This window comes from Cavia porcellus, unplaced genomic scaffold, assembly GCF_034190915.1.
Source record: "Cavia porcellus strain 051 isolate PalLab524CR breed Dunkin Hartley unplaced genomic scaffold, mCavPor4.1 scaffold_25, whole genome shotgun sequence".
NCBI classification, from domain to species: domain Eukaryota; kingdom Metazoa; phylum Chordata; class Mammalia; order Rodentia; family Caviidae; genus Cavia; species Cavia porcellus.
The window spans coordinates 31,603,285-31,619,653 of record NW_026947508.1 but is presented as its reverse complement, the minus strand read 5'-3'; the positions used below and the strand labels follow the sequence as shown (position 1 = coordinate 31,619,653).

Genomic DNA, 16,369 nt, shown 5'->3' with positions numbered 1-16,369 from the left:
GAGAAACACTGGATTCATGGAAGTGAAAATTCTAGAAACTTCAACGCAAAATTAAATTTTTAGGCCAGGCATGATGGCACATGCATGTAATGCCAGCACTTGGGAGTCTGAGGCAGGAGGACTGCCACATTCAAGGCCTGCCTGAACCACAATGCAAAAGAACCTGCTTCAAAAAAAAAAATTTTTTTTTTACCTTCTTTTCTTTTCTTTCTTTCTTTTAAACATAGGGGAATAAAACTCCCAACCTACTAGATGTCTGATACAAGTTTATGTTCTCTAACATTGAAGAATTAATTTCAGGAACAAATGAGGTTAAGAGCAAAACATATTTATTGAGAGAAAGAAAGCTTCCGTCTGAGAAAGACAGAAGGGGTCCCAAGTGGGCTGCCCTTTATCTTATTTCTTAGGAAAATCTGATCTATGTCAATGACAATTCTTTGGACTATTAGGAATCAGAAAACACGAGGAAAAGTTATATAAAGAAATAAAACAAACTTATACTTAGCAATCCCAAAAAGCTGAGGGTTTGCTAACCAGCCCTACCTTCCCAAAAGAGACAGAAGCCAGCAGAAGAACTCAAGAGATAGACACACGCAGAGAATAGAAGAGAGAAAAAGACCAATATTTTCTAGAATACTCACTTAAGTATCACTTTCAGAAAAGTTAAATATTTCATATATACAAAGAGAAACATGGTTTTAAGAATCCTTGAAGATCATCTTAAAGATAATCAAGGCCTAGAGAGATTAAAGAATTTAGACAAAGTCACATTGGGGCATAATCAGGCCACTATAAACCTGGATTTCCTGACCTCTAGTCCGTGGCTCCTACCTTTTTCAGACACAGTGCTCATCTCCTGTTCCTGACGCTAAACTGCATTTACAAAATGAAGGGTTCAGACTAAGCCAGTAGTTTCCAAATACCAATCTATGAACCAGCTATATCAAAATGCACCTCGAGAGCTTTGTAAAAAGTACAACTCAAGTGAACCGGGAGAGAATAGTGCCTGTATGTCTGGAGAAAGTTCAACCACTGCATCTCTGGCTTCCATCTCAGAATGGAGCTGCAGGCTTGTGGCCAGCAGCTGGGCAAGGCTCACAATAGGGAGCTACTCTCTCCAGCCATCAAGTACCCCAAGGAAAGAAATAAAGTGCATGCAAAGGATAAGGGTCTTTATGTCAGCAATCCACTGTCTACTTGTGTACCTGGTTTTGTATAGGAATAAATGATGACTAGTACTGCTTAACATTATAAACACTGCATACATTACTGCAACTACCAGCCAGTATTTATTAACTTATTATACAGAAGGCACTGGATTATGACTCAGGGTGTGTGTGTGTGAGAGAGAGAGAGAAAGAGAGAGAGAGAAAGAGAGTCCCTATGTTTTTCAAATTGACCTTAAACTCACTGTGTAGCTCAGGCTGGCCTCTAACTTTCAATGATCTCCTAACTCAGCCTTCCCGGTGCTGGAATTACATACAGCATGTGCCACCACATCTGGCTCAATAAAATTCTTAATTTTCTTACATTTCTCTGTTGACTGTAGAAAAAGTGCCTTTGGCCCCTATACTAATCTCTGGGCACTTTCAGATGTAGAGTACCAAGCTGGGGGAGATGCACATCTGTAATCTCAGCATCTGGGAGGCTGAGGCAGGAAGATCGCCACAATTTGAAAGTATTGGCTACATAGTGAAACCCTGTCAAAAAAAGGAAAGAATTTTTTAAAAGATTTTCTAGAAAGAAAGAAAGAATGAACAAACGAACAAGAGGATGAGGTAGAAATCAAAACCCCAGTTATGTTCCTCTCCTCTCCATTTCTTCTGAGGTCCCCTCTCCATAAAAACACTAATGATTTTAATGTTAGTAAAACATTTGCCAAATTTGGATCACTTTAGAGACTCAAAATGGATTACCAAGCCAGTGGTTCCCAAACTTAGATCTCATAGGCCAGTAAATGTTTCAAAGAAAGTCTAACATGAAGTAGTCAACTTATTTTGCTACGGATATCTGAATACTTACCTTCTAAAAACAAAACATTCATAAAATAAAGACTATTTTAACATAAAAAAGTAGGCAGACAATTTCAGAATAAAGGACATTTCTTTAAGTGATTATACCTACTACGTCCCTCTTCTACTTTTCATTTTACCAAAAAAAAAAACCATGAATTGATGTTTTAGTCCAGTATCAGTCAGTAGAGCCTATAATCTGGAAACCAGGAAACCTACAGCCACTTGCTCAAAGTCAGAGAACATTGTTTACATGAACTCTTTTCCCTACCAGAGGAGATGAGATCTAAGTCACAGCTAACAGGATTGTTTCTCTCACTAACTCTTTTGCAGGCCTTTTCCCCAGACCATCTTCACGTGTTTTGCTCTCTGTTACACTGGCAGGAGAGTGTCAGAGAATTAGCAATAGGCCCCAAAGAGGAAACATAGACCATGACTCCTCCCTTCCACCACCCCCGGCTTGTTCAGAGGTGAACTCCATAACCAACCAACTTCTGCTAAAAATATACCCTAGACTTTCAACATTATGCAACGAAACTTAAAAGTAGCTTCCTGACACTGGCAGAAAGAAGCATGAGCATGAATTCAGTCTCTATAAAAAGTTACACACCCAAAGCTTGAGCTCTTAACTGCCAGGCACCACAAGCTTAAGAAGTTCCCCAGGAAGTAGGCAACCCTGTCTCTTACCCCACGTTTTACTAAGCTCAAAGGCAGTAACACCTTCAGGCTTCAAAGGCTGTGTATTCCTATGATTCAAAGAGCACAAGGGCTATTTAGGATCCTCAGGCCCACACACAAAAAAAACCCTCACATACTAACCCATACAGCACATGCGGCAAGCCAGGTGGGCGTTGAACTCGTGCTCATCTTGGTAACTGGGCCACATGGTTGTTCCCCAAGTCAGCCGGCCCCACTAAATGAGGATGTCCCAAAGAACCTCCAGCCAGTGGCCTGGGGAACACCCTGCAGGTCCTCAACGAGGGAGGGCCCCGAAGTGAACAGACACAGGCAGCCCAAGAGGTAGGCAATCAACAGAGAGCAGAACGAAAAGTGGCTCCGCCCACAACTTCCTACTGACCTCCTTCTTCCCTTGAGATCAGAGAGGAAGCTCCTCCCTAGGGCACTTCCAGACTTGGGGTGCAGGTCTTCGGGCAAAGGGCATGCTATTCCAAAATGGTATCAATTCAGCATTTGCAGACCAATAGCACATTCAGAGGTGGGGACTTCATACATAAAAGTCCAGTCAAGGTATCAGGGAAGCCTGAGCATACAGAAGTTGGTCCTTGATTACCTTCCATTTAAGAGTAAAAAGCTTGTAACCCAGTAAATCTTCAGCAGTTGCCAGACAGCTGGTAGGCTACCATGGCTTACTGCCAAGTCAGGAACAGTGCACCCATTGCCCAATTACCTGCTCCTCAGGCTCGCATCTCCTCGAACAGTGCATCCAAAATTGAACCAAACCACGAAGTCTCAAGATGGGAAACCATACTAGAGCAGGCACCTAGGCGGTCACGGAAAAATTTCCTAGATTCCTAAGAGAGACGGACTCACTTCCCAAAGAAAAGAGCTGCAGATGATTCCTCCTGCTTTAGAGAGCACAGTCGAGCACCGCCTCTAGCAGAGATTAGTGCAGCAGATTCCAGCAACTTCAGAGTGACTGTTCGCCTGGTGCCAGGAATGGCATCCCAAAACCCCTTCCTCTTCCAGATCCTCCCACTTTGTCTTTACAGTGGGCACATTTAACTTAGCTGTGCCAGAAATCTCTTTATCCATCAGTGGAAGGCTGCTTGCTTGTTTGTTCAACTTGTTTTCCGAGTCTTGGCTAATTGTACCAGACAGTGGAATGTTGAAGAAACACAATGAAGGGCTTTTTCACAATTCTGACCCAACCAGGGCTTAGAAGAGCAGAGCCTCTGTGGATGCTGAAGCAGATGATCCAAGCCTGCCTGTACCGCTCAAAAAGGCCCCACTGATGATAAGGGTCTAATCATCAGCCCTCTGCTTTAGCTCCCTAAATAGAACAACTTTAGACTAATGCTGCTTTCAAACCTGTTTCCGAAGGCAGGGAGGGAGGGGCAGCACCCAGGCAACCAAGTGTCCAGATATTAACCTGAAAGACTACAAGTAAAAATAAACATCGGCTTGCCTTGCTGACCACTTGGTTTAAGTAAACCCTGTTACCTCCACAGTCACCTGACAACTTCCTTCCCTCCCACCTACAAACTCCTAATAATCCTGTTACTGGTTACTAAGAAAGGGCCTCATAGCTTACTTTATCCTTCCTTGACTAAGCTCGTGGTCACCCCAATAACCTGTGACAACAGTACTCATTTTATCCCCCTTATTCGATACTCGTTAGCATGGGAGAAAGGTCCTCCTAGAAGCTACCTTGCCTTAGGAAAAACAATATATAAGCAATAGGGAAGAGAGAAGAAAAAGGATGATTCGTATTTACTAACATTTTCCTTTATCACACTGAAATTCTTTGAGTTCGAGGACTCTTGTTTTCATATTTCAGTTTCTGGCACAGTTGGATGGCACTAAATAAGTTAAGCTAAAATTAACTGAGTACAAATATCTACTTTAACTGTTTACAGGTAATGTACTAGGAACTTTAAATAGTATTTCATTTAATCCCAACAACAGTTTTCAAAGAAATTAAATATCATTTTAATTTCAATGACAAACACACTTATGATATAAAAGGTTCAATGACTTGACTAATATTAGATATTCATCTGTCAGCTCCAAAGCAGGACCTTTTATTATACCCTGCTATCTCTGAAAGGAACCTAAACTAAAAAACTAAGCTGGATGTAAGAGCTGCATATGATTATACAATATTCTCTGGAAATTCGGAAATAAAACTTCCTAACTGTGGCTGACAGGAGATTTGGGGTACGTCTCAAACAAATATACAGGGTAACTTCTAGAAATACTGAGTAGGTTCTAGGCTTTGAAACAGAAGCTGCTAGAGACAGAAGAGGACAGGGCTTTGATGAGGATAGGCATACCCAGAGAAGATGGACTAGTAAGGTGCTTATCTGGGCTATTTCCATTTTTTGCCCAACTTTTCATCATTTCATGACAAAATAGGAACAGGTAAATCTGGCTGCTACCAGATCTTGAACAACTGGGTGGAAGGAAAGCATTCAACCAATGTTAGACATTTGGCTGGAAGTTACTAGAAAAGTTATAGTTCCTGGCTTTCATAAAATAGTATAAAAACTGAAGCTACATATTAAACTTCTTTTCTAAATACCAAAATCAGCCAAGTATAGGGACACATGCCTATAATCCCATCACCAGGGCGGCTGAGGCAGGATAAGTGCCACAAGTTCAAGGCCAGCCTGAGTTACATGAGTTTGAGGTCAGCCTGAACTACACAGCAAGACTTTGTCTTTAAAAAAAGAAAACTCAGAACCATGTGATATTATTAACCCATTACAGATGAGAAAATGGGCTCAGATAAATAAATGTCAGTTGGTAGGATGACAAATATGACAAAAAATACAGTTTGAGTCCACGCCTTCAACCTTCTCTCAAACATAATTCCTAACTACCTCCAAGCATAGGCCATATGACTACAGTGCCAGAATCACAGAAGATCTTCATTTTGTTTCTTCTCCTATAGACTAAAGCTCTGAAGTCAGAAGGAGTTAAACAACCTATTCAAAATTACATAGTAGTGCAGGTCATGGTGGTACACACTGTAGTCCCAGCATTTGGGAGGCTGAGGCAGGAGGGTCACCGTGAGTTTGAAGCCAGCCTGGACTACATAAGCAAGTTCAAGACCAGCCTGTACTACATAAAGACCTGTCCCAAAAAACAAACAAAGCAAAACAAAAAATTACATAGTAGTAAACAAAAGAGCCAGGACTTAAGAGCTTAAACCTTTTGACTCCAAGGTCAGCGGTTTATATACTATCCTACAAAAATCTATAATTATTTGAGCAGCAATACATTAGTTATCAAACACAAATTAAATACTTATGAAAAGCTAGGTGTGGTGACATACACCTGTAATCTAGGCACTCAAGAGACTAAACCAGTAGGATCACTGTGAGTTCAAGGCTAGCCTAAACTACTCAATATCAAAATTCTTTTTAAATTTTTTTTAATTGAATACCTATTATATACTTATCAAATATATGGCTGGGCAGGTTTGGGGGTTAATGACCATAATACCAGCACTCCAGAGGCTGAGGCAAGGGGATTGCACCAAGTCTGAGGTCAGCCTGGGCTACATAGTGAGACTTTGTCTCAAACAATATATATATAAATGGAAGGCACACAACTAATACTACAAATGAAGAAAGTAAAGTTCAAAAAGAACTGTGGGGGCTGGGAATTTAGCTCAGCGGCATAAGCGCCTTCCTTACAAGTGTGCAGTTGTGAGTTTGATCCCTAGTACCGATAAAAATGAAAAAGACAAAAAAAAAAAGAACTGTGAAAAGGCTAAGCCAGGCATGGTGGCGCACACCTGTAGTCCTAGCACTTGGGAGGCTGGGGCAGGAGGACTGCTGCCCATTCAAGACCAACCTGAGCTACAAAATGAGCTCAAGGCCAGCCTGAACTGCATACCGAGATCCTGTCTTAAAAAGACAAAAAAGAGGTCAAATTTTCTGAACCTTTCATTTTACCAATAAACAAGCAAAAAAGCAAAACAGTAGAGAAGAAAAAGTTTTTCTTTCACAAACACAATAAAAACTCAAATGTTCTTCTCCTGTAAACATAAAACCCTTTTCCTACTTACACTGTCACAACAAGAGAGAGTATAAATTAATACACAGGACAACTCTGTATCATTCAGTTAACTTATACCTACACATCTACCTACCTTAGGGTACACATCAAATAAGTCAAGCTTTTAAATACACAATGAACTGGGCATACTTCCCTCTACAGCTTATAGCTAATGCTATGTTAATTCTTTATTTATTTGAAGTAATATTTATTGACACCTATTTTATCTTGAGCACTTAAAATACTGAGTTGAATGAGACTCTTTTGTTCTCCAAGATCTTACAGTCTAACAGATTTCAACTGGTGGCAGGACAAGGATTCTAAGCAAGATGGTGAGACAAGTTTGAATGAGTACTGTACCACAGACGGGACAACACTGAAGCCCAGAAGAGAAGCCATGACATCAGTCATGGGGCTCTCCACAGCCACTAACTGGTTACCAGGAAGGACAAACACCAAGCAGACCCAGGTGAAGAGAACATTTCAGCCAGAGAGCTACACATTTTTAAATACCTCTAGAATGCTGGGTCCCTGTAAGACCAAGAGAGGAACCGAAATCTGTGAAAGAGGCCCAAATCAGATCACACAAACCCTTTCACATCAGGCTGAAGAGTCTGAAGTTTTTTCTAAAAGCAAAGGGAAAACATAGATGGATTTTAAACAGCAGAGTGGCACAACTCTGTTTTAGAAAAATCACGGTGGTTAGAATTAAAAATAAGATAGGATAGATCACAGGAAGGAGGTTATTTCAAAAGCCTACAAAAAAAAAAAAAGCAACACATAAAGATAGTAAGAGGTTCTCGGAATAACGAGACATTTGTGAATACAAGTATAGACAGTATATATTAAATACATTTAAAATTTTAAATACTAGGTTTTTTTTTTTTGGTCTTTTTCGTTTTTATCGGTACCGGGGATCCAACTCACAACTACCTGCTTGCAAGGCAGGCGCTTATGCCGCTGAGCTAAATCCCCAGCCCCCTAATTTAAATAATATCTACCTTACAGATATTATATGGCTTCAATACAAACTGCACCATTTTGTATTTTGCTTACATCTACTAAAGAGATTGTGACTTAGCATGGTGGTTGTAAAAGCCACCTATCATCAATCAGATCAAGGATTCTTTACCACCCCTTGGCCACTCACCCTTCATCCTCCCTCCCAGGCCCCACCCACATGCCCACTGTCAAAGCAAAAGTGAAAAATTTAACTGCCCAAAAAGAGTGCTAGAATGTTAAAAAGTTAGAAAAATATACTGACCAGTAGAAAGGGAGGTAAAAATACTACAGGTATTTTCAAATACAAGCTAGCCTAACACTGAAAAGCGGGAGCATATTTGATCTTTGCTAGGCAAAATTTAGACTAAAGGTTGTGTACAAGTTACAAAGGTATATTTCAGTTTTACAAAAGAATTCCCTAGCCAAGCATGGTAGTACACACCTGTGGTTTCAGCACTCAGAAGGCTGAGGCATGGTCACCAAATGAGTTTAAAGCCAGTCTAAACTGTATAGTAAGACCTTGCCTAAGGAAAAAAAAAAAAAACCACAAAACTGAATACGTTCAATATCTAAAACCAAGTCCATTCTTCATACTATGTAAATATGAACAGAAAGTGAGACAAGAGCCAAATGTTCAATACAGACACACTACACCAGTACTGCAACATCCTCATACCGTGATGAGCCACTCTCACTACATCTTAGAGACCAAACACCCAAGCCCACACAACTGAACCTTGCCTGGAACCCGTTAGGCACAGGACCTATATTCTGCAATGTATTAATTAAAAGGGGGAGGGAGGCACAAGAAGTTGTTGGTGGTAGTTTTGAGTTTTGTTGTTGTTGTTGTTATTGTTTTGATTTTTTTGAAACAAGATCTGGCTACGTAGTTCAGCACTAAACTTACTATGTAGCCCAGGCTGGTTTTGAACTTGAGGAGCTGCTCCTGGCTCAGCCTCCCGATTGCTGGGATTACAGGCATGTGCTACCACACTCCTGTATGAATGAATGGAAAATCCTCATATATATATATATATATTTTTTTTTTTTTTTTTTTTGGTCTTTTTCGTTTTTATTGGTACCAGGGATCGAACTCACAACTGCCTGCTTGCAAGGCAGGCGCTTATGCCGCTGAGCTAAATCCCCAGCCCCAATTCTCATATATTTAATCATGTAAACATTTATGACCAGTACAAAAACATACAGGAGATGGTGGAGAAACTATTTAGTCATATCCAATTGGCTGGTAGTGATTTTGGGGCACACAAATTGTCTTTTGAAACATTTTTAAATAAATGAAATAGTAATACAGGCTCAGAATCTCTTAAGTATTTCCATGTTCCATGGAAGATGTGATGTCCATAGTTTCCAACTAAAAAGTCAACTGAAAACCTCAAATTTGCTTGTAATCCCAGCACTGAGGGAGGCTGAGACAGGAAAATCACAAGTTCAAGTCCTACAAATTCGAGTTCTGCAATTTTGAGATCCTGCCTCAAAATAAGTAAACAGACGAATAGAAGAATACATAAATGGACTGGGTGTGTGGCTCAGTGATAGAGAAACTACCGGTTCGAGTACTGAGTGCTACAAAAGAAAAGAAGCAAAGCTCTAGTTTTACAGATAAACCAAACATATCACATTCCTAATACAGCTATGAGGTGTGAATAGTCAAAGTTGTTTTACATAAATAAAAAGCTTTCACAGTGCATTTTTCTCTTCATTTCAATGTATTTCATTATTATGCAATTAGTATTTCTAAAACAAAAATGAAAGCACTTAGGGTAATGGCTCTTTTCTTTAGAAAATCCAAAATACTAATTAATGACTTAGAAATGTCATTACCATAACGTAATAGGGAACAAAGGTAGTACCTTTGTCTAAGTGATATTTTCTCAGTACATATGAAATATAATAGTACCAAATAATTTAAGCCTAGTATGATTTCTAAGTTCAAATATAGTAAACCCGAAGAAGGGAAAAAAAGAAAAAAGAAAAACATAAAAAAAAGAAACAAAAAACAAAAGTTACATGAGGGTACCATTGTAAATGTGCCATCACATGAGCAAATGTATTTCCAAATGCCTGTGTGTCTGTTTCTACTGTCAGAAATACACTCTGGGATCTTGGCTATGGTATTTAGTCAAAAGCTTCTTCTGAGAATTACTGGAAAGGATGTCCGGGTATGCCTGAATAATTCTGCTGTTTATGAACTTCTAACGAAAGGCTAAGTAACAAGTCATCAAATCTCCATTTTAACTTGCAAGAGACACAAAAGCAAATACCTAAATGCTGTGACATAAAGGTAGTGAGCTGACCAGTGATTGAGAATCAGGTAACTCAGAGTCGATTCCTAACTGGGCAGTCAGAAGTAAATGGAGCACAATGTAAGAGCAATGTGATAAGAAAAGGGCCCTGGCACCATTTTTCTGTTTCTTTTGGTTTTGTTTTTATTTTCAGAGCCCCGTTCCTTGGAGAAGAGCATTCAACAGGCTGATCTGGATACGCACACAGCTAAACTGTGCAGCTGCCCCAGGGAAGGGAACAAGGTCAATCACCAAAAAGAATGCTCAGACCCCAGTGTTCCGGGATGTGCCTCAGCAAGGACGCCACACAATCCTTTCCTCTCTGACCCTTCCTCCTCTGCCTTTTCTCACCCCAAAATACACCAAATTCAGAAACCTCTCTGATCCCACCAAGCTTATCAACTATATCTGGAAGAACATGACAGAGTTTGTTTGCTTAAAACAAGTATCCAAAACACTACTGTGAGATCGAGAAAGTAAAGAAAGCAGATCTGAATCTCTGCGGAAGAATACAAGGCAGCACGGCAGCCACTTCCCTTCAGCTCTGGGGTCAGACGTGGGCTCATCTAACTGGCACCCTGCAGCCGGACCACCTCAGGGTGCAGGAGCGTCCCCGCCTCTGGGAGATCCCAGAGCCAGTTCCCTCAGTGTGCCCACACAGTCCGGTCTGACAGGCAGCCCGGCGGAAGAGCGCACTGGCCCCTTAAGAACCTCCCTTTCTCTGCCACCCTCACAGCCCACAGCTGACTTAGGAACAGCATCAGCTGGTTGGTTACCTGCTCTGCCTCTGGCACATCTCTTCCAGTACAGGACACCAGCAATTCCAAGAATGTGAGTCAAAATAAAGATGGTTGGTGGCAAAAACGATGAATCCAAAAGGGGCATTTCAGGCCTATTCTTTCTTCTCCCTCAACTAGCCACAAGCACAGCTCGGTGCTGCCCTGGATGCCTTTCTCCTGAGGTTACTGCTGTCCTGCACTATCAGCCACAGACGCAGAGGCCCAGGGCTCGGTGTCAGAAACTTCCTGCCCCCTTCCCCTCCATCTCGCCTCTGAATGCTTTTCGGCAGGCAGTAGTAGCTTGGGACTAAAACAGCACAGTGTATCTCAGACAAAGCCCAGGAAACAACTGGCCGGGCTGTGGGGAGGGGCGAGTGAAGGAGGAACAAGGGGAATAGAAAGGGGTGCCTGAGCCAGTGTCACGCTGACTCAAACCTCTATCTTAGGCATCCTCGGTCAGCTTAAACAAACAAACCTCAGACCCTGCTACAAAAAGGGAGAGTGCCAGACGACGTCACACGCCTAAAGTTTCCATTTCCAGTCCGCTAGGAATGCCAGACTTCAGGATGCAGCCAGAAGAGAAAAGTCACAGAAGCACGAGGAAACTTCTTACAGAGAGCACCCTGGCCTCCACAGCCACAAGCCAGAAGTAGTGCACCACTGCAGAAAGGATATGCACAGAACAGACCCCCAGGTAGCAGGCTGGACAACCAGGCAGACAGGAGAGCAAACTGCTGGGGGACAGTGTGGGAGGGCACTTTTCCAGGGTTGAAAAAACTACCTACCCAACCCATTAGGAACTCAAGGACAGCAAAATGCAATGCCTTCCACAAAACCAGGGCATGGGCATAGCAGAAGCAACTGAGTACTCGTTACCACTATACACTAACTAGGATGGCTCAACTTAAAAAGGCTGATAATGCTAGTCCTTGGCAAGGATGTGAACTCTCAATGGTGTACAAATTGGCACACATACTCTAGAAAACAGTTTGAGTAAAATTCTTACAAAGTTAAGCACACATACACCAGCAATCTCACTCCTAGGTATTTTCCCAACTGAAAATACGTTATGTCCACACAAAGACCAGTGTATGAATGTTTATAGTAACATTATTCAAAATAACCAAAACTGGAAAAGAGCCCAGATGTCCATCAACTGGTAAACTTATAAAGTTACTATATCCATACAATGGACTACTATTCTGCAATAAAAAAAAACTACTAATATTTTCAACCATATGAGTGATCTCAAAAGTGTTAGTCTTTATAAAAGAAGCTCAACCCAAAAGACTATGGAACTGCATTATTCCATTTATGTGACATTCTAGAAAATAATTTCAGGAATAGAAATCAGAAGGGACTGGGATGAGGAAAGAGACTAGATTACAAGGGGACTGAAAGGGGCGCTGGTAATATTCTATGTGTTTATTATGATAGTAGTTTCATGGCTGCACACATTTGTTCAAACTCACTAAATCGTACAAAAAAGGTGAGTTCTATACATATTCTTCAACAAACCTAACAAACATAAAGCATTTAAATGCTGGAAAGTTTATAACAACCTAAACTGAATATACGAAGGTCTCACAGAACCACTGCACCATCTGTATCTACTTCTCTTTGAAAAGGTACTTTACGAAGTATGGTGTGGACACACAACATGACACCGACAAATAGGTCTGGTGTCCTCTGTGAGGTCCAAAAAAGGTAAAGATTATATAGCTTCATAGCTATATAACCATAGTTTCCATAGCTTTACCTCAAAAAAGGTAAAGGTTATATAGCTTCATCTGTCTACCAGACTAGCTCTTTGTTTCTAGGGTGTATATTACACGATGAATACTGCACTCTCACAAGCACTTAAAAAAAAATTTAAAGTTGTTTATCTGTATCTTTTTTTTTCTAATAAATTAGAAGGACTTTAGATCTGAATAATCTGCTACAGAGAAAGGTAATAAATAGCCCTTAATGGGGCAACTAATACAATAGCAACTTTTTAAGCCAGCACTAAGATCATCCATACTTATATGATAATCTACATTTCATTCATCAAATATTTTATACTATGTGCCAGGCCCTATTCTAGGTCCCAGGGACATGGTAAACAACGAAACTCTGCTCTCACTAGGGTGGACATAAAATATATAGTTTTGTCACATTAATATTATGGAGAGCTAAGCGTGGTGGTGTACTCTTGCAATCCCAGCACTCAGGAGACTGAGGCAGGAGGACCACCAAGAGTTCACAGTGAGTATATATAGTTTTCAAGGCCAGCCTGAACTACACAGCAAGATCTTGTCTCAAAAACACAAAAGTAAATTAAAATACTCTAAAGAATACTGAAGAAAATGAAGAGGAGAAGGGGTGCCAGTGATAGTTTACACTACTGATATGGTCAGAGAAAGCTCTCTAATACTGTGGCATTTGAACAAGTGCCCTAACGAATATGAATGAAAAGTCCTATGGCTATCTAACGAAGGGATGAACCCAAACTAGCGAGTAAAAAACCTTGAAACAGTATATGTTTAATGTGTATAGGGAACACCTAGAAAGCTGGAATGCTTGGAGCTAAAGGGAGAAGATGGATATGGTCAGATAGGTCAAATCACCTAGGGCCCTGCAGGTCATTTAAGTCTTTAGGTCAAATCACCTAGGGCCATGCAGGTCATTTAAGTCTTTTGCTTTTACTCTAAGTGAAAGGAGAAGCTTTGGGGGATTTTATATGAGAGTGACATGATTCACCTTAGGTTTTAAAAGGACTGCTCATATTGTCACATTGAGAAAAGAATACTGAGAAACAACTGTGGGGAGGAGGGAAACCAATTATTATGTCATCATAGAAATCCAGGTGCAACTGCTTCTGAGCACTAATGCTGACTGGGACCAGGGTATAGCATTTTGATGATGTAATAATAAAGAAAAGGCCTAACCAGAATGATTCAAGACCAAACAGGAAGAAAGGAATCCATAACAACAAAACAAAGCTTTCTAAATATTTTGGTACCTTGCTGTATAGCCTACCTTGTGCCCAAGTAGGGCACCAAGTAGGGATCCGGGTTCAGGTCTGGAATTGAGAGCCCTTTGTCCTGGGAAACAGAGTGCAGTAGAGAAGAGGGCCATGCTCTTGCCCCTCACATGTAACTTCCACGTTATGGGAAACCTGGTGCTAACCCATTCATAAATGACCTGCTGTAAAAGGGAGCAGTGAGAGGGGGTAGGGTCAAAAGAGAACTCTCCTGGCCTATGAAATGTAAAAGAAATGTGATATTGTTTGCTCAAGGGAATAAGCTCACTGTGGCTAAACAGATGACTTCATTCATAAAACTAAAACACAGATAGCCTGTGCAAGGCACCATGGAAAAAATGCCCCTTACAGTAAAGAGAGAAGCTCTAGGGCCGTGATATCCAAACAAGGATGAGTCTGTAGGGGAAACTAACATTTATTAAACAGCTACTATCTGGTACCTCCATCTTTTATTTATGGTAATCCCCATAAATATTTCTGGGAAGTACATATTATTGTCCTCATTATATATATTAAGAACTTGAGACTTAGAGAAATCACATTACTTTGCCAAGGTCATAAAGTAGAAAAGATGATAAAACTCTCTGGATGTATTTTCAGTTCCCAAAGTAAAAAGCATTTCTTTATCCTATTCTACTAGCAAAAGTTATTATAAAATTGTCATTAGAAAGTCATAAACCGCATCTGTGTCATTCAAATATACCTAGGAAATTTGAGAGGGAAATCCAAAGCACTCAAACACCAAGGTACATTCCCAATTGGCCTTTATAATTTTATTTGGTTTTTTGAGACAGGGTTTCACTATGTAGTTCAGGCAGGCCTCAAACTCTCAGTGATCCTCTTGCCTCAGTCTCTGAGTACTAGGATTACAGGCGTGTATCACCACACCCACTTTGGCTTTTAATACTAGAAGAGTCAGTGAAAGATTTCCAGTGTCATTAAAGATTTTCCTAAAATAATATGCAATGCTATACTTTGGATACATTACTTTTCTACAGTAAGAGGTTTGCTTGTGGCCTTTTGGGGTGTGTGTGTGTGTGTGTGTGTGTGTGTGTGTGTGTGTGTGTGTATGACAGAAGAGAGAAGGGGAGGGAAATGTGTTTGTGAAAATAAAATGGATGTTTCACTTAGCAAAACTAAGATGGATGTGTATGCTGTCATTTACAGGAAGTGGTTAAAAACTAGCAGGAGAAAGTGACTAGTTTCTTGTTAGGGATCATTTCTTATAAAAAGAACAGGCTTTTAAAGTCACATTTAGCACCCTCCAGAATATCCCTCACTAACAGCAAATGGGCAGAGCCCCAACCACCAAAGAAGCCTTGTAGAAGGAGTACTCAGCCTCCTGTAGATTTTGGACCTGCCTCTTTTTGAGATGATGTCACTCCCAGGAACTCAGGACTGCCTCCCATGACTGTACCCTCGAGAAAGCTCAAAGCACAGCTTTGTCAGTGTTTGTGAATAAGACTAGAGTACGCCCACAAAAAGATATGTGGCATATTATATTTAAACTCCCGTGGAGTTTTAGTTGGTTTCAAAATATTATCAACAAGCGGCATAACAGACACAAACTAAAAATTGAAAACATATCATGGGGCTGGGGATTTAGCTCAATGGCATAAGCAGCTGCCTTGCAAGCAGGCAGTCGTGAGTTCGATCCCTGGTACCGATAAAAAGGAAAAAGACAAAAAAAAAAAAAAAAAAAGAAAACATATCATAATCCAGGGGGAAAAAATGTGCTCATCAAGACAAAAAGCTTTAAAAAAAAAACTATAGGTATATAGCAAGTTACTCAATTTAACAGAATCTCAATTTCTTATTGGAAAATAATAATGTAGCTCTGAAAGCCATATGAAAAGTTAAATAGATGAATGCACTTAATGTGCTCAATATATGCTCAATAATTACTGGCTATTATTGTCATTATTTGAAGGAGCAACAAATAATATCTGTCTTCAAAAATCTCTAAATATTGCTCCAAACTCTGGTACATTAATAATTTACTTAGTTTTCATCTAAGTAATCTAACATAATTTACCAAATTTCCATCCCCCACATGTCAATCCTCCCCTCAGTCACAAGACTATACTCCCTGGAACATACTGGTAACATCTTTCTCTTCCTCTCTTCCCTCTCTGTCTGTCTGGCTCTGTCTGTCCCTCTGTCCCTCTCCCTTTCCCTCTCCCTCTCTCTCTCTGAGACAGGGTTTCACTATGCAGTTCAGGCTGACCTCAAGTTCACTTTGTAGCCCAGGCTGATCTGGAACTTGCCACAATCTTCCTGCTTCAGCCTTCTGAGTGCTGGGATTACAGGTGTGTACCAACATGCCTTGTTTCATACTGGTAAAATTTCAGTGCTGTATAACTTATTTATTCATAATTAACATTCTAAAGCTTTCAATTTCCTCCTGCCAACAAATTAGGTCCAAAATTCTGTGGCTTCACAATATATCTCTCACTAACCCTGCAAATCTTCTTCCTTCCCCTCCCAAATATCAACATCCTA

General features: G+C 40.5%; 1 protein-coding gene across 21 annotated transcripts in view; it reads right to left on the bottom strand.

The window, feature by feature from the left end:
- Macf1 (microtubule actin crosslinking factor 1) overlaps nucleotides 1-16,369 on the bottom strand; it is a 342,822-nt gene that overhangs the window by 233,872 nt on the left and 92,581 nt on the right. For 2 of the 21 annotated variants that reach the window (XM_063236136.1, XM_063236138.1), the window contains exon 1: nucleotides 2,832-3,033. The exons of 16 other annotated variants lie outside the window; for them this stretch is intronic. In XM_063236136.1, coding sequence (XP_063092206.1) covers nucleotides 2,832-2,898 — 67 coding nt within the window. In that variant the 5' untranslated portion in view covers nucleotides 2,899-3,033. Of the gene's footprint in view, nucleotides 1-2,831; nucleotides 3,034-3,420; nucleotides 3,558-10,839; nucleotides 11,238-16,369 lie in introns of those variants that run through there. 3 more of the 21 variants (XM_063236133.1, XM_063236134.1, XM_063236139.1) reach the window with 3 other exon arrangements.